The sequence below is a fragment of the Primulina huaijiensis genome, chromosome 1 (assembly GCF_012295235.1).
Source record: "Primulina huaijiensis isolate GDHJ02 chromosome 1, ASM1229523v2, whole genome shotgun sequence".
NCBI classification, from domain to species: domain Eukaryota; kingdom Viridiplantae; phylum Streptophyta; class Magnoliopsida; order Lamiales; family Gesneriaceae; genus Primulina; species Primulina huaijiensis.
The window spans coordinates 15910906-15935886 of NC_133306.1; the positions used below are offsets into that span (position 1 = coordinate 15910906).

General features: G+C 36.6%; 2 protein-coding genes across 2 annotated transcripts in view; one reads left to right on the plus strand and one right to left on the minus strand.

Moving 5' to 3' along the window:
* LOC140971673 (uncharacterized) overlaps positions 1-13481 on the minus strand; it is a 33895-nt gene extending 20414 nt beyond the window's left edge. Inside the window, exons 1-5 of the mRNA XM_073434052.1 lie at positions 13298-13481; positions 12908-13102; positions 7383-8948; positions 5708-5843; positions 4901-5095 (exon numbers count right to left, since the gene is read on the minus strand). Of these exons, the coding sequence (XP_073290153.1) occupies positions 4901-5095; positions 5708-5843; positions 7383-8948; positions 12908-13102; positions 13298-13481 (2276 nt within the window). The remainder of the gene's footprint in view (positions 1-4900; positions 5096-5707; positions 5844-7382; positions 8949-12907; positions 13103-13297) is intronic.
* Positions 13482-17022: 3541 nt separating this feature from the next.
* LOC140956603 (uncharacterized) lies at positions 17023-18111 on the plus strand. Its single transcript, XM_073413452.1, has 4 exons — positions 17023-17084; positions 17177-17497; positions 17574-17786; positions 18001-18111. Exons 1-4 carry the CDS (start codon positions 17034-17036, stop codon positions 18109-18111), a joined length of 696 nt encoding a protein of 231 aa, XP_073269553.1. The 5' UTR covers positions 17023-17033.
* The last annotated feature ends 6870 nt before the right edge of the window (positions 18112-24981 follow it).

The following is a 24981-nucleotide window of genomic DNA, read 5'->3' on the forward strand; positions in this document are numbered from 1 at the left end:
ACGCGAGACAACAAGCGAAGCAAACTACCCCACGCATGCAGGTTGCTCCTCGGGTGGGAGTTTTCGGTTGGTTATTGGATGGTTCGAATTGTGGCTGGCCTTGGGCCCTTAGCCATGGTTCCAACCTTACATTAGGATGTTGGTAAGAGGTTCTGGTTGGTGGTTCAAGCCCCAATGGCCGGTAGCCTCGAAAACGACGCAAAGAAATCGAAGGCACAGCTGCTGTAATTCGGACAGCAAGTGTGCTGCGGTTCAGAGGCCAGTTCCGGGTTCTTGGTTGGCTTTTATCCTATGGCCTTGGACTGGACAGTGCCTCACCAAGTTAGGAAGGTCAAGTGTTTGGCCGTTTGTGATTCGGATCATTTTAGAGGTCGTACGAGAATTTACGGTGCAATGTACCAAAATGACTTTCGAAGGAGCGTTTCACGTTTTTGGCCTCCATTCACTAAATTTCAAGTACTGTAAATTTAGGAGCATTATTTCATCATTTTAAGAGTATTTTTAATCATGACTAAATGTTGGTTCGGTGTTGGGTCGGGTTGGCTCGGAGTCATGATTAAATACTAAGTCAGTAGGCGTAATTGTCTCGTTTTTGGATTCAATTACAAAGTTTGGTCAAGAAAAAAATTAATTGCATATTTTTCATGTTAGATTTAAGTTACAGCGAGCCTGGGAACGATCCAACCCGTTTGGTAAAATTAATACAGGACATTTAATTATGTTATTTAATTATATTACGTGCATAAAAAAATAAAAATTATTCATTTTTGAGATTTATGTGATATTGCTTGTGGCCATTGTACTATTATGGGATTATTACTTCACCCGGTCGCCAGTTACCGGTCAGTTCAGTTTTGTACCACCCAGTATACTGTGGCATTAGTCTGATCAGACGATTAGTATTTCACCCGGTCGTCAGTTACCGGTCAGTTCAGTTCAGTTCAGTTCAGTGCAGTTCATGGGGCCACTTGCGTAGAACATAATCTCAACAAAATTATGACAGGCTATTTTATTACAGAGCCCTATTGAGCAAACAGTTACTTATGATTTTTAGTTCAGTTATGCACGTATTTATAATTATACATGATAAGATATTTGCAGTTCAGTTATGCAAGTACTATAATTCCTCATGACATGATATTTTCACTTCGCATGCCATTTTATTATTATCTATTTACTTGTTATTTACGATATATGCATACTGAGTCTTTAGACTCAATAGACTTGATTGTTGTAGGTACTGATGATGTCGGAACAGAGGGCGGGGACCAGTGAGCCAGCTCGAGTCGGCAGTAGTGGGACCCGAGGACCTCATTTATCAGTTTATTTATTATTTTTGCGAAAACTCAGTTTATTACAATGAATCATTTTAAGCTGTCGTTTGAAACATTATTTACTTCCGCTGCTATTTTTGAACATTAAACTTTATTTATCAGTTTATTTATGAATGATGTATTTTATTTAATTAAAGACAAAATTTTTAAATTTTTCTCAAATTTTCAAGCACGAATTTAGAGGCTTCTACAATTTTTATCTCATGCTTGTCACCAATATTGTAGATATTATCATCAACTTTCTACATGTCCAAGAATCATCTTAATCCCATTTGCGACGCCAAGTTTATTCTTGTTTTATCGAACCTGTAAAAATAGTAAAAACTTATAATTACACAACAACTTATTTTTTATACATTTTATTATAAAACATATAATATTTAAACATTTAATAAAACAAAAACTATAAATTTATATTATAAAACATGTAATTAATGTACAATTTTTATATTTATCACACCCCCAACCAGCTTATTGCTAGTCCCTAGCAATTTAAGCGTTAATAGCAATACAAAACATATTGATTAATTTAAATAGAAATGTAATCAGAATTATCCAAGTGTTTTAATTAAATTTGAAAACTGTCAAAGTTATATCAAGATCATCATAATTATAATTTATGAAATAATCTTAGCTGATCAATTCAAAGCTTATTTTCTGGTAGTTAAATGTACATGGCCTTCAGAAATTCATAGTAAGAGTCTCAACTCCATATCCTTACGGGTTAATAAATTTTTCAATTTATGGGAACGATTTCTCTCATGGAGTTGGAATACAGAGAAATACTCAGGAAAATGGTTTACAGAATGCAGACAGACAAACGAGCCAAACTAATCAAAAGATAGGAAATTCATTGATTCAAAATCTAGATGTTCTTATTATATATTTTTTCCTGATCTTTTTTTTTTCATAACATCATGGAATCAGATTAAGTTTATGCTTCTTGACCGCATATTTATTTAATTTGTACAATAAATTTCTCTCTTTCTTTTTTTTTTTCTTTTATGAGAGATAAATGGGTCGTAGCATATAACTTAAAAATTACATATATCTTCAACATCTTTCTTTTTGTTTTTTTTTCCTCTTTTTTTTTTCAGGAAATATCATTTCTTTTTTCAAAATAAGAACTCAAGATCTAAACAATAGATAGCCTCTCTCATGATCAATAAAGGCTCGAAAGCTGTTTTCTCAGTCCTTTCCACTCACTCACAAAATATGTGTGAGTTTAAAATTTTAGGCACTCTTATAAGGTATATCTTGGGCCATATACTTTAATACCTGATTTTATCACAATGGTTAATCACTAAAAAAGATTTCATAAATCATATTTTTATATTGATCAGAATATTAAAATTGACATTTTTTCAAATAAAAATTTAAACATCCTTAAATAGATTAATACATGTTCTAATTTAAACCTTTCAAACATGTAATGTATGATATTTTTGCAAAAATTACTAAGATACAAACAATAAACATGGTTTTATTTTAAAATAATATATTTTTTAAAATATATATATTTTTTAAAAAAATTTTGATATTTTTTATCATTAATTTTTTTTTATAAATTTGTTCTCCCCCCAAACAGAATATGACATTTTCCCTAATGTCAAAATAACTATTAATAAAGAGTACATAATGAAAGAGATATCACCTTGAATTTTATTGAAGATAACAAACTGAAACAAACGCAAACCAATCCACGACTTTTGAATCAATTATCCAACTTTCTTTTCTTACTGCTTGATTGCGACCAATTGATCTTTGCTATCATCGGATCAGGTTTATGAACAAAAGCTTCCAAATCATCAATTAATTGGTCGGCAGTCGAAGCAGAGATGAGCCTCCTTCGTGAATTTTCTGAAATGAAATTCTGTTCCACAGCTTTATCAAGAAATGTCAACAAACTGTCATAATAATTATTGATATTCAACAAGCCCACAGGTTTATTATGGAAATTAAGTTGTGCCCAAGAAACAGTGTGAAAAATTTCTTCTAATGTACCAAAATCACCTGGTAATGCGATAAAAGCATCAGAATTTTCAATAATTTTGGTGATTCTTTCATACATTGAAGAAACTTTTAATTCCTCCCCAATCGTAACACCTGTAATATTTCCTTCAGCTAAAGCAGCTAAAGCTGTAGGAATAATACCCAAAACCTGACTACCTCCAAGATGTGCAGATGTTGAAACAGATCCCATTAACCTAATGTTACCTCTCCCATATACCAAGTGAATTTTTCTCTCAGCCAATACCTTTCCAAGATTATTTGCTGTTTCTACAAACACTTCATTTTTTTTCCAAGACTCGACCCACAAAATACACAAATATTTTTCAATGTTTGTGCAGAGGATCCAGCCATGTTTTTACTTTCTTTTTTGTCTGCGAAAATAGAGAGAAAGATGAGAGATTTTATAGGGGTTAGTTATATGTTATCATGACAAAACTATGGGTCACATTTGTAAACAAAATAAACAGTAAAAACAATAATAACAGACATGCATATAAACAGTAGTGTGATTGTGGCTCACAATTTTCCTCTGGTTTTACGTCCAGAAACGGCTTCAACGCCTTCTATGAGTCGAGGATATGCTTCCCATCCAATTTTCTTATAAATTGGCAAACATGGTCTTTTTTAGTCGGATTCCCAAGACTATTAATATGACGCTCGTCTTGGAATTGTTTCCATAAACGGAGAAGTTCAATATGCACGTGTCCACTAGAATGCGTCTCAAGAGTCAATAAGATGTTATCTAAAGACTACTTACTCAGCCCATTCTTAATGAAACCAATTTTATCTTCTCTGTTATTGGAAACATATCCTAAAGATCTGCATCGTTTGTCACAAGTCCATCTTGCACATTTATGACAAACCCCTAAACTTTTGGCCTTTCGTTTTTTCGCATAAGTACTTTTTCCTAATCCAGGCATATACCGAATGAGTAATGACTGTTGAACTTCTCCTCCTAATCGGGCCTTAGCTTCTATTACAAGACGAATATCTTCTGGAATTCCTTTTCGCATTAACAATCTTAATATTTCACACCTACCTGCATAAATTTTTCTTAGAACATTTTCAGAAACAGAGGGAAAATATTTACAAATTTTTGAGAGAATTTCATCCATTTTGAAAAGAAAAGAAATGTTTTTTTTTGTATCAGCAATTGTGGGAAACTGATTAAACCGACTATGAGAGCCACGGAGTACCGTTATCCGCCATTTAATCAGGAAAATAAAAAGATTAAGGAAACCTGAAAAAATAAAGGATCGGAAAGGGAAATAAACTCTTCTCTAAAGATTTCATTTTCTAAAAATGGTTTAAGCCTTTGTCCATTTACTTTAAAAACATCACCATTTTTAGGATTTTCAATGTCCACAGCTCCATAAGGATACACATGTTTTACAACATATGGACCTGTCCATCTTGATCATAATTTTCCTGGGAATATGTGAAGTCGTGAATTATAAAGCAAAACTTTTTTACCAATCTCAAAAGATTTTCTAAGAATTGTTTTATCATGAAATGATTTGATTTTTGCTTTATAAATCCTTGAATTCTCATACGCATAATTTCTGAGTTCATCAAGTTCATTAAGTTGCAATTTGCGCAATTTGTTGGCGTCATCCATGCTTGAATTAAAAGTTTTGATCGCCCAATAAGCTTTATGTTCCAATTCCACAGGCAAATGACAATGTTTTCCGTAAACCAACCTATAGGGAGACATATTCAATGATGTTTTAAAAACTGTTCGATATGCCCAAAGTGCATCATTAAGTCGCAGAGACCAATCTTTTCTATTTGGGTTAACAGTTTTTTCCAAAATTTGATTTATCTGCCTATTAGCTAATTCAACTTGTCCATTTGTTTGAGGATGATAAGGAGTAGTTACTTTGTGAGTAATACCATATTTTTTCATCAACAAAGCAAATGGTTTATTAACAAAGTGAGTTCCCCCATCACTTATCATGACTCGAGGAATTCCAAATCTACTAAAAATATTTTCTTTTAAAAATTTGATGACGATTTTATGATCATTTGTTCGACATGGAATTGCCTCTATCCATTTGGAAACATAATCAACTGCAACTAAAATATACAAGTATCCAAACGACGGTGGAAAAGGTCCCATAAAATCTATTCCCCAACAGTCAAAGATTTCAATTTCAATGATAGGATTCAAAGGCATCATGTTTCTTTTTGAAATCGCACCCAATTTTTGACAATTTTCACAGATCTTGCAGATTTCGTGGGTATCTTTAAACAAAGTGGGCCAATAAAATCCACACTGCAAGATTTTTGCAGCTGTTTTCTTTGAAGAAAAATGTCCTCCGCATGCTTCTGAATGACAAAATTTAATGACACTACTTACCTCATTGTCGGGTATGCAACGTCGAAAAATTTGATCCGGACAATACTTGAACAGATACGGATCATCCCAATAAAAGTTTTTTACCTCATTCAAAAATTTTCTTTTATCTTGAGAACTCCATTGCGGTGGCATTTTTCCTGTCACAAGAAAATTTACTATGTTAGCAAACCAAGGTGTAGTAGTAACTGAAAATAGATGTTCATCAGGAAAATTATCGTTAATTGGTGTCATTTCACAAGATGATCCTGTTACTAGTCTCGATAAATGATCGGCTACGACATTCTCGGTTCCTTTTTTATCTTTGATCACAATGTCAAATTCTTGGAGCAACAAAATCCATCGTATCAGTCGTGGCTTTGCATCCTGTTTGGTCAACAAATATCTAATAGCAGAATGATCAGTAAACACGATAGTTGTTGATCCAATCAAATAAGAACGAAATTTATCTAATGCAAATATTACAGCAAGTAGTTCTTTTTCAGTTGTGGAGTAATTCATTTGAGCATTGTTTAAAGTTCTACTTGCATAATATATCACATAAGGCTTACCGTTTCTTCTTTGACCCAATACTGCACCGACTGCATAATCACTCGCATCGCACATGATTTCAAATGGTAAAGACCAATCAGGAGGTTGCATGATAGGAGCTGATGTTAAATGTCGAATGATTTTATCAAAAGCATTTTGACATTCTTGAGTCCACTCAAATGCAGTGTCTTTTGTTAAGAGGTTACAAATGGGTTTAGAGATTAAACTAAAGTCCTTTATAAACCTCCTATAAAATCCAGCATGTCCCAAAAATGAGCGAATTTCTTTAATGGTTTTTGGAGGGGGTAAATTGGCAATGACATCAACTTTTGCTTTATCAACTTCAATTCCATGAGATGACACGACATGTCCCAAAACAATTCCAGAAGTAATCATGTAATGACATTTTTCCCAATTTAAAATAAGACCTTTTTCCTCGCATCTTTTTAAAACTTTTTCCAAATTTTCAAGACAATTATCAAATGTATTCCCAAAGACAGTTAAATCATCCATGAAAATTTCCAAACAATTTTCAACCATGTCGCAAAAAATGCTTAGCATACATCTTTGAAATGTTGCTGGGGCATTGCATAATCCAAATGGCATCCTTCTAAATGCAAATGTTCCAAAAGGACATGTGAATGTAGTTTTATCTTGATCTTCGAGTGCAATGGGAATTTGATAATAACCTGAATATCCATCAAGAAAACAGTAGTATGGATGACCTGCTACTCTTTCTAAAATTTGATCCAAAAATGGTAATGGAAAATGATCTTTTCTAGTGGCGTCATTTAATTTTCTATAATCAATACACATCCGCCAACTAGATGGGACTCGACTTGTTAACAATTCACCTTTTTCATTTTTTATCACTGTGATGCCAGATTTTTTCGGAACTACTTGTGTTGGGCTTACCCACTTACTATCAGAAATAGGGTAGATAATCCCAACATCAAGTAGTTTGAGAACTTCAGTTTTCACAACATCTTTCATGTGTGGATTTAATCTCCTTTGTGGTTGTTGAGATGTTTTTGCATTTTCTTCTAAGTGAATTTTGTGAGTGCAAATTAGTGGATTAATGCCCTTGAGATCTTTTAGTGTCCAACCAATTGCATTTTTATGTCTTTTAAGCATATCAACTAATTTACCTTCTTCATCACTTGCTAGTTTGGAAGAAATTACCACCGGATATGTTTCATCTTCTCCAAGAAATGCATACTTCAATTCTTCTGGCAAGGGTTTTAACTCCAATATGGGTGGTTCGTCTTTGTTCTCATATTTTGCATCAAATTCTTTCTCTGATCCTGGTAACGAGTGATACCTGATAAAATCATCAAGATCAATTTCAATATTTTCTTTAACAGTTTCAATTGAACAAATATCTAATTGATCACGAGTACTCCCTTCTTGAATGTTTTCTTCCACAAGAGTTTCAATAAGATTTTCATCTTCACTTTCATCTCCTTTGTCATGTGGTTGCTTACAAAGATTAAACACATTAAGCTCCAAGGTCATGTTACCAAATGACAACTTCATTATTCCATTCCTGCAATTTATAAGAGCATTAGAAGTTGCTAAAAATGGACGACCTAAAATTACAGGAATTGCATTACAAGCTTCGATAGGTTGTGTATCTAAAACTATGAAATCGACAGGATATACAAAGTTATCAACTTGGACCAACACGTCTTCTACCATACCTCTTGGCACTTTAACAGATCTATCAGCAAGTAAAAGTGTTACCGAAGTAGGTTTTAACTCGCCTAGATTGAGTTCTTGATAAACTGAATATGGAAGTAAATTCACACTAGCTCCAAGGTCAAGCAAGGCTTTTTTAATCTTTCGTTCTCCAATAATACAAGAAATAGTAGGACAACCAGGGTCTTTGTATTTCAAAGCATTATTATTTTGAATGATTGCACTTACTTGTTCGGCTAAAAATGCTTTCTTTTTCACATTCAATTTTCTTTTCACAGTGCACAAGTCTTTCAAAAATTTGGCATATGATGGTACCTGTTTTATTGCATCTAATAAAGGAATATTAACTTTTACTTGTTTAAAAATATCATATATATCAGAATTCAAATTTGATTTTTTTGTATTTTTCAATGCATGAGGGAATGGTGGTGACACTGTCTGTTGAACCTCCTCTTCGCAAGTTATGGGTTCCACTTCCTTACCCTTTGGAGTTGATTTATCATCATCTTCACAAGGTTCAAGAATGGATTTTTCCACAACCTTACCACTTCGAAGGGTAATAACAGATTTTACCTGATCCATCGGTTGAGTTCCAGAAGTTCCAGTTTGTGAATGATGATCCTTGGGATTAGGCAGAGGTTGTGAAGGAAATTTACCTTTTTCATGAACATTAAGTGCAGATGCAAATTTAGCAAGAGTATCTTTCAAATCTGTCATGGTTTGAGCAGTTTGAGTATTGATAGACTCTTGCTTTGCAATGAAAGAATTCAATATATCTTCCAAATTCCTTTTAGGTGGAGGAACATAAGGTGCATAATTTTGAAAATTTTGTTGATTTTGGAAATGTGGTTGTGAAAATTGTGCAGCATTATCATTCCTCCAACTAAAATTTGGATGATTTCGCCAACCTGGATTGTAATTTTGAGAAAATGGTTCAAAATTTGGCCTTTTGAAATTGTTCAAAACATTGGTTTGTTCATGGAGACATTCTTTAAAAGAGGGCAAAGTGGGACAATCTTTTGTAGAATGATCACTTGTATCACAAATGTGACACGCAATTTCTTGAACAGATTTTAATTGACCATTCTTTTTAAATTCAAGTGCTTCAACTTTTCTTGCCAAAGAGGTAGATCAAGCTTGCAGATCATGTTCATCTTTGAGGGTATACATACCTCCACAAGATGTGGGAGATTGAATCTTGTTTGATGGTTCGATTGTACCTATAGTGTCCCAATTTTGAGCATTTTCAGCTAATGAATCGAGATACTCAATTGTCTCGTTTGGATCTTTATCTTCAAATGTTCCATTACACATAAATTCAACCATTTGTCTATCTTTAGGTGTTAAGCCTTCATAAAATTGAGAAACAACTCTCCAAATTTCAAAACCATGATGTGGACAAAGATTAAGCAATTCTTCATATCTATCCCAACACTGATAAAAAGTTTTTCTTTGTTTTTGAGTGAAAGTGATGATTTGCCTTTTGAAAGAATTTGTTCTATGAAATGGAAAAAACTTTTTCAAAAATTGTCGTTGCAATTCATCCCAAGTTCGAATGGATCCCGATCTAAGATTTTGTATCAAAGTTTTAGCTTTATCTTTTAAAGAAAGAGGAAAAAGCTTAAGTCGAATGGTGCTCATGCTACAATTTAGATCATTATATGTGTTGCACACTTCTTCAAATTCTCGTAAATGCATGTATGGATTCTCAGAATCTAAGCCATGAAAGTTGAGTAAAAGTTGGATAATACCAGGCTTAAAATTGAAATGAGATGCATCAGGGGGAAAATCTAGACATGAAGGTGCACTAGTACGTGTAGGATTCATGTGATCTCTAAGTGTTCTTCGCCTATCATGATCATGTTGAGATTGAATTTCATCTTCATTTTCCTGGATGGGTTCTTCAGCCATGTTTTGTAAAAATAAAGGGTTATTTCGAATGAGTCGACCACTAAGTGTACGTGACCAAATAATGCTCATTAAAATGCAAAAGAAAAAGAAGAAAAACACACAAAAACAATAAAAAATTCAAAGAAAGAAAATTAAATAGACTTGAAATTAAATTATACTTCCCCGGCAACGGCGCCAAAAACTTGTTGTGACTTTGATTGTTGCACTCCAAATAGCAGGTTGTCCGCAAGTAGTATAATTCGGTGAGTCCGATATCGTATCCACAGGGAAGCAACGGTAATTACAAGTCCACTACAATGTCTTTTTGTTTTTGTTTTTGTTTTTGTTTTTCTTTTAATTGTTTGAATCTTTAATTGGTAATTTTTAATTGTTCAAATTTTAATTTAAGTAGTTGAGATTAGAAGATCCACTCTTGATATTTTAATAAAGTTAACATTAATGAACATTATTGAAATCCACTTAATAAAATGGTTCCAATAGATTAAATAATCATATTTATATTATGTTATATACTATTTTCTTATAAGTATAAAATATATAACAAAACTTATAAATGTTGTCAAGTATTTATTGTGCTATATATATTTGTAAACACTAAATCAAGGTTCCCACTTTAAATCAAAACTCTCACTTATAAGTAGGGTATAAAAATGCTTAAAGAAATAAATATAACATAAACAATAAATAATGATTAAATAATATAAAACATAGATTATTACCTTTTAATAACCTTATTATCATACCAAGAGCTTCACCTTTTCATCTCAACCTTGGGAAGTTAGCTACTCATTATTCAAAGTATAAAACATTGAATATGAAATTAACATGCTAATTATTTTTAAATGACGAAATAAAGAAAAAATAAAGAGAGAAATATTATGAACTCAAAGATTTGTTCATAGAATGAGGGATATCTCAATTCATTACAATGCACCCCTATTTATAGCTAAATTTGGGGAGACAATCACAAATAAAATATTATTTTTTTTACACATAAGTCTTCATTGGTGTTCCAAGAAATTATATTTTAATACACATCACTTTTGAAAATCTTCCCATCCAATATTGTTTCTCCACATAAAATAAAACATGTGGATAATTGAGTTGTTTGAATTGTGGTATTTTATTTTAACCATTTGACCAAGTAGTTTGAGAGATATGGTCAAAATACTAGAGCATGGTAAAACTACCACTCCTTTGGTAACTTTGTTTGTTGCTTAATTTGATACCAATTGTGAGAAGATTTTTATCTCATGCTTGTCACCAATATTGTAGATATTATCATCAACCTACTACAGGTCCAAGAATCATCTTAATCCCATTTGCAACGCCAAGTTTAGTCTTGTTTTATCGAACCTGAAAAAATAGTAAAAACTTATAATTACACAACAACTTATTTTTTATATAATTTATTATAAAACATATAATATTTAAACATTTAATAAAACAAAAACTATAAATTTATATTATAAAACATTTAATTAATGTACAATTTTTATATTTATCAATTACCTCCAAAATTTAATATTTCATAAACTCAACTTTTGAGCTTAATAAATTAAATCCATCATAAATTCAACATTTGAATTTAACATTTAAATTATAAATTCAATTTCTTGAATTTATTACCTCCAAAATTTAATATTTATTAAACCCAAAATTTGAGTTTAATAAATTAAATTCTCAAATTTTATAAATTCAACTCCTTGAATTTATTTTCTCAAAATTTAATTATCATAAATTCAACTCTTTGAATTTACTATATAATATAAATTCAACTTCTTGAATTTATTATCTCAACGGGAACAAACGATACAGTGCTTGTGTGACCCTCAATGGTTCAGGGATACAGCTAGCCGTGGGTTCACAACTCCTTGTGATTCGGAATAACATTTATTCTTATTCGGGCTTACCCTAGTTAGCCCATTCTTTTCATCAACACCTTGATCAAGAATGTAAGAACTCATTTCTGATTGCACCCATCGGATCATGGTAAGAGCGTCTAGTAGCATCGCCCCATGATCCCCTAGGTATCGCTGATAGTGCCTACAAGAACCAGTCGATTATGATTAACGTACAGTACGGTCCCTTCATCTCATATATCCCGATCGAATATGCAACCATTGGTTCATCGAGGGTTGCATATTAATTCGATAACTATGTGACACATATAATAGTGGCATCACGTGTACTATTTGGAAAACTCTTTCTCCAACGTACATCTCATACTCTGGCCAGAGATTCCATGCACTATTATTACTTCAGATCACATAGGATATCCACACCCGTAGGTGAGCGGTGAATCCCCAACTACAATGCACTGGCTCCTATATGTGTCGCAACTATACCCTACCTCGCCACCTGATGACTCTCTTGGAGCCGGTAAACGAGTCAAAGCACAACCCTAGCATATAGAGCCTCAGTGTTGTCCCGGGTCGTAAGGACTAATGGTGTACAATCATAACCACAGACTTATCCTCTCGATGAATGATAACCATTTGGAAAGTCCGAGGGAAGGTTGTTCGGTATAATCATCATATGACAACCCATCTGCATGTTTGGACATCTCTATGCCCTTACCAAGAAACGCAGTACACAACATCACAGATGCTAGTCTCAAGCTCAATTGACCTTTATCCCTGTTTTAGACGGCTGAATCGACTAGGAACGAATTTAGAATATGCAGTGTTTACAAATGAGATTCAACATCGAATTACGATTCATTTGTATTAAAGCATAATCAAGGACTTTATCTATGCTGCTTGCATGGATATACAGATAAAGTATAACGAAACCATTAAAAAGTAAATTATATTAAAATAAAGATTGTTTATTACACTTGAGTCAATAAATTCCCCAGCCAACAGTTGGCTTACAGAGCATCTACTCTAACATCATGTACCTCTAATTCCTCAAGCGGTGCATCCGTTTTTTTCTTTCTATGATCCATCAAGAGCCACAAGTTGTTCTTTCACTTCTCAATCATCTTCATCAACAGTTATTGCAGCACCTATTAAGCAGCTCTCCAAAGGATCCCTAGTTCTTGTACAATCAAGAGACATACATGAGTCTATAACATTAATGTTTTTACAAGTACTTACCTCATTTGATCCCTTCATGGCATGATAGATATTGAAAATGACTTCTTCTCCACCGAATCTCAAGGTGAGTTCACCCTTATGTACATCTCTCAATGCCCTTACTGTCGCAAGGAAAGGTCTCTCAAAAATTAATGGGGTATCATGATCCTCTTCCATATCTAAAATCAAAAAATCAGCAGGAAAAATAAATTTATCTACTTTTACCAGTACATCCTCAACGATTCCACGTGGATACGTGAGGCTTCTGTCTGCAAGTTGTAATGTGATAGTGGTTGGTTTGACCTCTCCAAGCTCCAATTCCTTGTAAATCGAAAATTACATCAAATTAATACTCGCCCCTAAATTACATAAACCTCTACTACGTTTAGAACCACCAATAAAGCAAGGAATAGTAAAACTCCCCGGATCTTTTAATTTTTGTGGCAACTTCTTTTGCAGAATGGCGCTACACTCTTCAGTCAGCTTCACATTCTCGTACTCCGGCAGCTTCCTATTCCTTGACATCACATCTTTAATGAATTTTTCATAATTAGGCATTTGCTCCAAAGCATCCGCAAATGATACGTTGATGTGTATCTTCTTAAAAATCTCTAAGAATTTTGCAAACTGATCATCCAAATTTTTTTTTTGAACCCCTCTGAGGATATGGTAGGGTTGGCTTCAATATAGGAGGTCGTTCAACTTCAATTTCAGCCTTGAACTTCTCAGTTTCCTTCACCTTTCTACCATCAGATTCACTCTCTTCGACTGTCTCTTCACTTTCAACTCTTTCCTTGGGATTTTGTACCTCCAATTCTTTTTCACTCCTCAAAGTGACTGTCTTGCACCGATCTTTTGGGTTAACTTCCGTGTTACTAGGAAATTGACCTCTGTTCTTATCTCTCAATGCATTAGCCAGCTGTCCGATTTGCGTCTCCAGAGATTTAATCGTGGCACCCATATTTCCTATGTGAGTCCCCATATTGTCAAGACGAGACTCAGTCCTTGCCATCTTTTTCCTAGATTCATTAACAAACGTTCCAACCAAATCCCTAAATGCAGGTTTTCCTTCCCCCTTTGATGTATTGAACCCCGGTGGAGGATTCAACACATTTTTAGTATTTGCATATGAAACATTCTCATGATTTCTTAACCCAAGATGATAAGTATTAGGGGGAGGGTTACCTCGATATCCTCCAAATCCGCCAAAATTCCTGTTATTGATATATTGGGCTTCCTCAGGAAGAGATGGTTCTTCATAAACAATCGGGGCCGTCACTCTCCGCTGTGCTCACCTTGTTCATGGAAGCTATTTGTGTGGTCAATGCAGATACCTGAGCAGTGAGTGACGTAATAGGATCTATAGAATAAATTCCAGCTGTCCTCTTTACTCGTGATCTCTCGGACAGCCACTGGTAGCTATTTATAGTCATCTGCTCAAGCAAGTCATCAGCTTGCTCATGAGATTTGGCAAAGATCGTGCCACCAGCCGCTGCATCCATTGTTCCTCGTGTTTGCCCATTTAGACCGTTGTAGAATAATTCAATTTGCACCAGTCTTCGAAACCATGGTTCAGGCACTTTCTCAACAGCTCCTTGTATCTTTCCCATGCCTCGTAAAGCTGCTCAAAGTCAGTCTGCCTGAAAGCAGTAATTTCAATCTTCAACTGTGCACACTTTGCAGGGGGAAAGTACTTAACCAGAAATTTTGTCGCCAGCTCCTGCCATGTCGTAATACTTCCCAAAAGGATGGCGGCAACTCCGTGAACCTCATCATAGACCGAACCATGTTCATCAAAGTCCGATTACGACGCTCCGAAACACCATTCAACTGCGGTGTACGCGGAGTCCACTGCAAGAGAATCTCATTCTCCCTAAGATACTCTTGGAACTTGGCACTCAAGTACTCACCACCTCGATCCTATTGAAGTGACTTGATGCTTCGTTCCAATTGTTTCTCTACTTCACTTCTGAATTCTTTGAACCTTTCAAAGGCTTCAGATTTGTATTTCAGGTTCTAATAGTGAGTTTATGTCCTTTATTGTTTGGGAAACGTTCACACATCATATTAGGATTTGTTCCGAGGGTCGATGTCATAGTTTAGTAATTGATTAAACGAGGTCAAGTCCCGAGTGATTTTAGATTGTCATAAGAAATTGTCAATTGGGTGTGAGCACAATGAATACGTCTAGGCTATGAAATATTAAGTGCATGAATCATGTTAGTATGTGCAGCAGTGGCCCCCAAGCGAGATCCAACGAATCTCTCACCGTCAAGTAAGTATGTTCGACGTGCAAAGAAAATATTTTTAAGGTTTTGAGGTATGCTAAATGTCTTGTGACCAAATTATGTATGAGATTGGAAAGAGGTAAAGTATGACCAGAGACCAATCCACCCCGTTAAATTATGAACGGGTTTAGATCAGGATTGGAAAGCGGTAAAGTATGACCAGGGACCAATCTACCCTTTAAATTATGAACGGGGATCTCATGTATGTGGCAGTAGATCTTCCCTGTCAGCGCAGTACTGTGGTTTAGTCTGATCAGGTGCATTTATGTATGGGTCACTTGCTTTGAAACATGGCTCTACGCAAAATGATGAAGTTTATATATGTACTAGTATGCAAGCATGTTTAAGAAAAGTTTTATGTTGATGGCACGTCTATGTTATGTATGTAAATTCAAGCTTTTATACGCATGTTAAAGTTTAAAGTATGTACGCTCTATTTTAAAGTTGCATGTGATTTTATTACGTATTACTTGTCACTTCCAGTTTATACATGTTGAATCTTTAGACTCACTAGACTTGATCGGTGCAGGTGATGATGAGTTGGAGGAGACGAGAGGTGGGAGTCAGTGAGCTGGCTTGGACTGAGCGGGAGGCTAAACCCGAGGACCGCCATGTTTTAAGTTTTTATTAATGTTCTAAATACTCTGATTTATGTTACTGTTGTGAGATTTTAAACAAATAATTTTGGCAAACTTTATTTTTAGATCTTTTTTTGCAACTACCTTTGGGACGTACACACTATTTTATCGAATTTTGAAGGTTCACGACTTATTTAAGAAAATTTTTAATTTTTTCGCAAATTTTAAGTAGTAAAAAGTACGGTACGTGACAGTTTAATACTGCTGAAGTTGAGCCTTACTTACAGTGAGTATAGTTAATTACATATCATATTAGCCTTTGTCTATTACATAATTCATATATTTTAATAATCACCCTTTAGTGATTTTAAATATGATGCACATTGAGGAGCTTAAACAAACAGATCGTCGTTTCTTAATTAATGAAACATTGTTACAGAAGCAACATATGGAAACATTTGCTCAATGGTTATCAAAACATGTTTGTGATAACTCATCAGACAGAATTCAATGGCTAGCACATTGTCCAAGAAAACATGTTATATCTCATATGGGTTATATTAAAAATGGATATCGATTCCACACAATTGATGTTGAAAGGTCGACACAAGATAGTGGTGTTTCGATTGAAGCAGATACTGTTTTTCAGTCTAGTGCGAATGATTATTCACATACTATTGGAAGAGTATTATTCTATGAAGTTATACGAGATATTGTTTTACTAGACTACTATTTTTTCAAAGTTCCCGTTTTTAGGTGTGATTGGGCAAATCATGAAACTGGAATCAAATTCGAAGATGGTTTTACACTGGTCAACTTACACCAAGGTCTAAGAACTTTTGAAAGAGATCCTTTCATTTTAACATCACAAGCAAAACAAGTATTCTATTCTAGAGACAATGACGAATCAAACTGGAATGTGTTGCTAAAAGCGCCGCCTCGGGGTATGCATAACATGAATTTGCTTGAAGAGGAAGCCTATACATCATCCACACCTTTTGATGTGTCCACACTTGATATTAACATTACTGAGAAAGAACCGTATGCGAGAAATGATTGTGAGGGGATTGACGTGACTGATCCGTCATTGAAATTTTCAGTTGTAGATTTTATAGTTAATTTAAAAGGTTCCATTACACTTTATTTACTGCTGTGATATATTTGTCTGTTTTCTTTTTATTTTCAACGAATTATCATGTTATTTAACCTGTTTGACTATATCTTCATATATATAGCATTAAAAAATGAGTAGATTGGGCCAAAAACGTCGCAAGGTATCTGTAGATGAAGTTAAGGTAATATTTTATTATTTTGTTAATTTTGGTTTATTTTAATATTAATAAAGTCTCAATTTTACATGATAATATCTATTTGTGATATTTTGTAGGAAAATATTGCTAATAAACTATCGAGAGTGGACTCCAACACTCCACCTAATTCATCAGAATATTTGCGTGATAAAGAGCTAATTGATGACGCCAAAACTAATAAGAAAAAAGGACGAGGTTCATCAAAGTTTAATTTGTTTAGTGGACAACAACAGCCCAAAGATCTGGAACGTAATGAGTTTGGACAGGCAATTGGATATAATTCGGTCAAGTACGCCTCTTTTCTAGGTTGCATGGTAAAAGAATTTGTGCCATACACATTAGATCGATGTAATGACTTAGACAAGGAAATGAAGAATAAGATGTGGCGTTGTCTTCAGGTAATGCTTGTCACTATTTTTTTATTCTTATTTTATAACAAAATGTAGAAATATTTTTATGCTTCTTAATGTGTAGTTGAACTATAAAGTTGAGGAGTGGGAGAAACATTCAATCTTTCAAAAGTTAGGTAAAGTGTGGCGTGGTAGAAAGTCCAAACTCCAAATACTTGTACGAGAAGTTGATGATGGTCGAGTGGCTTCACGAGATCTTTGTCTTTTGAAGCCCGAATTTATGGATCAAAACCAATGGGACTTGTTTGTAAAGAAGACTCTATCACCATCATTTCTAGTAAGTATCAATTCATTGTTATGGATTTTTTGAATGTTTGATACATGCATATAATTGTTATTATTTTTGGGCTAAAATCTATCTTGTTAATGGAAATTAGGAACATTATTATTATGAAATGTATGGCTTGTTTTGAAAGCAACAAAACTGTATTTTTTGCAATCATGTGATTAATCAATTATATAGGAATATGTTATATGTTTTTAATTTTCAGGAAACGAGTGAAAAATTTAAGGCAATGAGGGCAAAGCAAAGGCACAACCACACAATGAGCAGGAGAGCTTATGCCCGTTTGGCTCACATTATGGTAATTATTATTATTTGAAAAACCTTATGTAAAGTTGTAGTGTCCAAAATCAGTACACGTAAATTTCATGCATTTATTTAATGGTTAAATCATTATTTAAATTTAAAAGTAATTTTAATGATGCATTATTTATTTAAATTGCACTATTTTAATGTTTATGTGATGCCGTTAAAATGTCTTTTTTTTTGAGTTTCATGTTTTAGGCGATTATTCGAGACGAGATTGAGTAAAAGAGACCGGTGATGATTTTGGCAACTTTAAACGTGGTATTTTATTTTTGTTAAGGATGAGGCATTTTAATTAATATATGAAGTGTTAGTCTTTTAAACCTAATTTATTTATTAGGTGATTTTAAGATTTTAAAACCTTTAAAGATTTAGTGCTTGTGCTTTTTATTTTAATTAGGGGATTATATTTAAAGATTAGTAGGGAGAGTATTTTAATTAATTTATTAATTGAGTTAACATTTTAATTAGTATCTTGTTTAGCATGGTTAATGGCATAATTAAGCAAAATAGTCCCCTAATTATTTCTAAACTCACGCACACACACCTACACACACAAACTTACACGGCCAAAACACACAACACGCACTACACATTTTTATTCTCAGATTTTGAAAGAAAAACCTAGGGTTCCTAATCCATAGAGCAGCCGCCCCTTCCTCTATAATTTCCAGCAAGACTTTCGTTGGTTTTCTTCAAAGAAAATCGAGCCAAGTCGTCCAGGATCGTCTCTCGCATCATCTCCGCTTCGGTATCGCCATATCGTGAGTTTTCATATCAAAAAGTCACGTATAATCTGTTTTTCCTACGTCGATCATGTCATTGTATGCGTGGTGTTGTATTTAGTATGAACACCAAGTGAATGTCGTGTAGAAGTTTGAGCAATCAAGTTTAGATTACTTTTGAAACCATTTTTGGATCTAAAATCACGTTTTTGCTGTCTTTTTATATACTGCGATTTTTTGGTCGTGATTTTGAGACAACTTTCAACATAAAAATCGTATAAATTTTTGATACCTTCGATTTGATATAAATTTCAAAATTTTTGGATAAACATTGAGTGAGTTATGGCTTTTTTCGTGGGACTGCTCAAACTACGACTTTTATGTAAATTGTGTTGTTGAAGTTATTTGTTGCAGGCTTCGTTGGGAATCGACGGGGTATCGTTGCTGCGTTTAAGTAATTTAAGAACGATGTTGGGATTATTTTTGGTGTCTCTTTTTGTGTCGTTAAGCACAAGGTTGAACTAAGAGTCGTAGGAAGAAAAGTGGTGTCGAAATCTTGGGTTGTGTCGTTTGTTATTATTTGTCGTGTTTGGTGGCAATTGTAATAGCTTGTATGGGTTAGAGTCATTACCTTAGTGTCCTAGGAGGGGTCTCGAGGTATCGATTCTCAGCCCTTATGGTTTAGTAAGAAGAGAGAAGCGTCATGTTAAGTTTTCGCGCAGGCTTCGTTTTTCCGAGGCTACACGGACCAGTACACGGACCCTGACACGAGGTCCGTGCCTTTGTTGCACTCGGGTGTCACTCACGGATGTGTACCCGGACACGGGGTCCGTGCCTGTGTTTTCTTCGAAGTGTCAATTTGCAGAGTCTACACGAACCCCTACACGGACCAGGGAACGAGGTCCGCGCCTTCCCTTTTCTGCACGACTCATTTTACAGTATCTTCATGGACCCGGAGCCGGACCTCGGCACAGGGTCCGTGTACTGCCTTTTTGATTTAGGTTAAATGCTTTGAGGTTCAATGTCTTAGTTTAATGCAATGTTTTAACAAGGCCGAGTCACGTGAATTTTAGAACGTCCTAAGGAAATGAATGAGCTTGTGTGTGAGCATGATTACTACGTCTAAGTTATGAAGGTTAAGTGTTTGAACTCATGTTAGTATGTTGCAGCAGCGGCCCCAAGCGAGATCCAACGAATCTCTCAACGCCAAGTAAGTATGATGACGTGCAAAAAGAAAATATTTCAAGTTTTTGAGGTATGCTAAATGTCTTGTGACCAAATTATGTAGGGGTTTGGAAGTCAGTGAACGTGGCCGAGGACCTCTCAACCCCGTTAAAGCATGAACGGGTTTAGATCAGGATTGGAAAGCGTTAAAGCATGAACGGGAACCAATCCACCCGTTAAAGCATGAACGGGGATCTTATGTATGTGGCAGTGGATCTTCCCTGTCAGCCCAGTACTGTGGTTTAGTCTGATCAGGCGATTATGTTATGGGTCACTTGCTTTGAAACATGCATCTACGCAAAAAATTATAATATGTATTCTCATGTATGTACGATGCAAGTATGCAAGCATGTTTAAGAAAAGTTTTATGATTATGGCACGTCTATGTTATGCTATTATTGTCACGCCCCGAGCCCGGGCCCGCCCCTGCGTGACTGCACAATGGGCCCCTATAGCAACTACTTCGTATTTGCCCTCGCTTTACGAAAATGATTAACCCAAGTTGCTATAGAAGTCCATTGTAAGCCATTATAAACTCATTTTAAATCTTTGATTTTTTCGATGTGGGACAAGGGTATCACAATCACCCCTCCTTCAGAACGCGACGTCATCGTCGCGGCCTGACTCCTCGATCCACCAGCACCGAGAATCTAGAGGTGGCTCCTACAGGTTCAAGAGGTGGCTCCCGTCATGTAGCACTTTGCCCCGCAGCTTCAAGAGGTGGCTCCTATGCACGTAGCACTTTGCCCCGCATAGCACTTATTTCCCGGTGTTCCATGCCGATGACCGGCTCTGATACCATTCTGTCACGCCCCGAGCCCGGGTCTGCGCCTGCGTGACTGCACAATAGGCCCCTATAGCAACTACTTCGTATTCGTCCTCGCTTTACGAAAATGATTAACCCAAGTTGCTATAGAAGTCCATTGTAAGCCATTATAAACTCATTTTAAATCTTTGATTTTTTCGTTGTAGGACAAGGGTATCACAATTATGATCACGCTCAAGTACATTTATATTATCATGTTCAGATTTACGTTTCCAATATGTACGCTCTATTTTGAAGTTGCGTGTGATTTTACAACGTATTACTCGTTACTTCCAGTTTATACGTGTTGAGTCTTTAGACTCACTAGACTTGATCGATGCAGGTGAGGAGCAGGTTGAGGAGGCTAGAGATGGGGACCAAGGAGCTGGCTTGGACTGAGCGGAAGGCTAGACCCAAGGACCGCCCACGTTTTTATTTAAAATGTTAAACATGTCGAATATCTTTATACTCTGATTTTGTGAAGTGTTTGATGATGTTTTAACAATCTTTCTTATGGGAGACTTGGTTGTGATGGTTTGTTTCTTATGGGAGACTTGGTTGTGATGGTTTATGGCAAATGTTTCGGACAAACAAATATTTTATTGCAAAATTTTTAATTCTTCCGCAAATTTTAAGTAGTAAAAAATACGGTACGTTACAGTTGGTATCAGAGTGGTGTTCTTGTAAAGGGTTATGCCTACTGCCAGTTACAAGAAGCACAAAGTCACATCTCAAGTCTGTAAGTTTTCATGTTTTAAACTATGTTATGTAGTAAGTATCGAATCACGATTTCAGCATGTGCATATTTAAATCCAAATTACGTGCATCTTATGCTATTAGTATCATGTTCATGCATATTGGCTTTACGTGTTGGGTAAAATTTTGGAACAGTATGCCTCCTAGACGCATGATTGATCGGGAAGCAAGAGAGGACAACCGAGAGGCCCGAGATGAGGAGAGGGTCACTCCTCCTCGTCCACCACCGGATATGCAGGCGCAGATGCTTGCAGATATGACGCAGTTCTTCGCGCAGTTCGCGGGGAACCAAGCTGCAGCAGGGGGTGCAGAGGTGAGGCCCCAACCGGAGGCGGTTTATTGAAGATTTAGGAGGATGAACCCAAAGGAGTTTTCGGGGACCACTGACCCGATGATAGCGGAGGGATGGATTAAGTCCATCGAGGTAATTTTTGATTTTATGGAGCCGACAGATGTAGATAGGGTCAGGTGTGCCACGTTCCTTCTGACCTGGGATGCTAGGCTATTGTAGGAAAGTGCGTCGGTGTCAGTTAATTTGCAGACGTTGTCTTGGAATGGCTTTAAGGAAGTTTTCTACTCCAAGTACTTCACTGAGGAAGTACGCTCCCGATTGACTAGGGAGTTCATGGCGCTGCGACAGGGAGACATCAGCGTAGCCGAGTTTGTGCGAAAGTTCGAAAGGGGATGTTACTTCGTGCCCCTAATAGCTAATGATGCCCGAGAAAAGCTGAGGCATTTTATGGATGGGTTACTGCCGATCTTGCGCCATGACGTCCGAGTAGCTGGTCCTACTACATATGCAGTTGCCGTGTCTAGAGCTTTGGCTGCAGAACAGGATCAGTGGGATATTGAGAATGATAGATAGGGCAAGAGGCCCTATCAGGCGCCGCAGCAGCAGCAGAGACCCCCATTTAAGAAGTCTTACCAGGGGCAGCAGGGGAAGAAGCCTTATCAAGGACCCCCGAAAGGCAAGGGTCCTATTCAGCCGCAGAAGGCGCCTATGAGGCCTGGTAATTTTCCAGTGTGTCCTAAATGCAACCGCCAGCATCCGGGGCAGTGTCTATGGGGATCAGAGAAATGCTTTAAATGTGGAGCCAGTGACCACATGTTGAAAGACTGTCCACAGTGGACGCAGCCGACTCAGGGGAGAGTGTTCGCCATGCATGCTCAGGAGACGAACCCAGACACGACACTATTTACTGGTAACTTATTTCATTCGGCAGTATTAAATTTTCGCCATGCATGTTTGTCATTGCTTTGGGATTATTAGTGGTCTAGCTAGTACTTTGGTGTCTTTCGTTGCATAAGGTTAACATTAGAAATTTTAGGATATAAGTTTTGTGTTGTACTAACGTCTCTCAGGAAATATCTTCATTAAGAGATTAGCTACTAAGGCCCTGATAGATTCAGGGTCCACTCACTCTTTTATCTCGGAGACATTTGCTAATCATTTGGACATCAAGTCCATCGACCTCGACGTGAACTACTCGGTGACAGTCCCATCAGGGGAAGAACTATTAGCTACTAGTGTGGTCAGGGATATTGATCTAGAACTACAGGGCCACTTAGTGTACGCTGACCTGATAGTATTGCCGATGCCAGAATTAGACATTATCTTGGGAATGGACTGGCTGACGAAGAACAGAGTCCTCATCGATTTCCAGAAAAGGTCAGTGTTGGTAAGACCTTTGGGCATGGAGCAGTTTCTGTTTGAGCCAGATAGATGGAGAAGTTTCCCTCGCATGATCTCCTGTATGCAGGCACGGAGACTGATTTCTAAGGGGTGTCAGGCCTACTTGGCCAGCGTCATTTCGACACCTGATGCGCCCACTCCATCTATATTAGATGTACCAGTAGTCAGAGAGTTTCTTCACGTCTTTCCTGACGACGTCACAGGCCTTCCACCAGACAGAGAGGTGGAGTTTTCCATTGATCTTATGCCAGGCACAGTGCCAATCTCCAAGGCACCTTACCGATTAGCTCCAGCTGAGATGCTAGAACTCAAACAGCAGATTCAGGAGCTTCTTGACAAGGAATTCATTCGTCCTCGTTTCTCACCATGGGGCGCGCCAGTGCTTTTTGTAAAGAAGAAATATGGGAGCATGAGGCTGTGTATCGATTACCGAGAGCTGAACAAGGTAACGATCAAGAACAAATACCCACTTACAAGGATTGAGGACTTGTTCGATCAGTTGCAGGGAGCTTCAGTGTTCTCTAAGATAGATCTTCGATCAGGGTATCACCAGCTGAAGGTGAAAGATGCAGATGTTCACAAGATAGCCTTCAGAACCATGTATGGGCATTACGAGTTCTTAGTGATGCCATTTGGACTGACGAATGCTCCAGCTATTTTCATGGACCCCATGAACCGAGTATTTCAACCCTATCTTGACCAATTCGTCATAGTGTTCATTGACGATATCCTTATTTACTCGAAGAGCCATGAGGAGCACAGCCAGCATTTGAGGACGGTTTTACAAATCCTGCAGAGTCACAAGTTATTTGCGAAGTTTAGTAAGTGTGAATTCTTGTTGGAAAAGGTAGCTTTTTAGGGTCATATAGTGTCTAGCAGTGGGATTGAGGTGGACCCAGCAAAGGTGATGGCCATTAAGGAATGGGTCGAGCCGAAGAATACGTCTGAGATTCGCAGTTTCCTAGGCCTAGCAGGCTACTACAGGACATTTATTCAGTGATTTTCGTCGATAGCAGTGACACTCACTTCACTGACAAAGAAAAATGCAAAATTCGTGTGGAGTGATTAATGTCAGAAGAGCTTTGATACTTTGAAGCGAGCTCTTATTTCAGCGCCAGTGCTAGCCATTCCATCAAGGCAAGGAAACTTTGTGTTATACACCGATGCGTCTAAGCTGTGGTTAGGCACTGTATTGATGTAGCATGGTCGGGTTATAGCTTATGCTTCCAGGCAGTTGAAGGAGCATGAGAAGGACTACCCGACTCACGATCTTGAATTAGCCGCACTAGTCTTTGCGTTGAAGATTTGGAGACACTACTTGTATGGCGAGACATGCCAGATATTCACCGATCACAAGAGTCTCAAGTATTTCTTCACGCAGAAGGAGCTGAATATGAGACAAAGGCGATGGTTGGAATTGGTAAAAGACTATGACTGCGAAATTAGCTACCATCCGGGAAAGGCTAATGTCGTCGCAGACGCCTTGAGCAGAAAAATGGCATTTTTAGCACAGTTTTCAGTGCATCGACCTCTTCAGTCTGAGATTCAGAGGTTTGGCCTAGAGGTTTATCCTAAGGGCAGAGCTCCGAGGCTGTCTAATCTGACAGTCAAGTCTGATTTGCTAGACCGTATCCGTCAAGGACTGTCTTCAGACGAGCAGTTGCAGAAATGGAGACTGAA

Excerpts from the sequence above, each read along its gene's own strand:
- LOC140956603 (XM_073413452.1), top strand. The coding sequence starts at position 17,034 with ATGAGTAGATTGGGCCAAAAACGTCGCAAGGTATCTGTAGATGAAGTT. Across the intron at positions 17,498-17,573 it reads AGATGTGGCGTTGTCTTCAG|TTGAACTATAAAGTTGAGGA; the intron begins GTAATGCTTGTC and ends CTTAATGTGTAG. Across the intron at positions 17,787-18,000 it reads CTCTATCACCATCATTTCTA|GAAACGAGTGAAAAATTTAA; the intron begins GTAAGTATCAAT and ends TTTAATTTTCAG.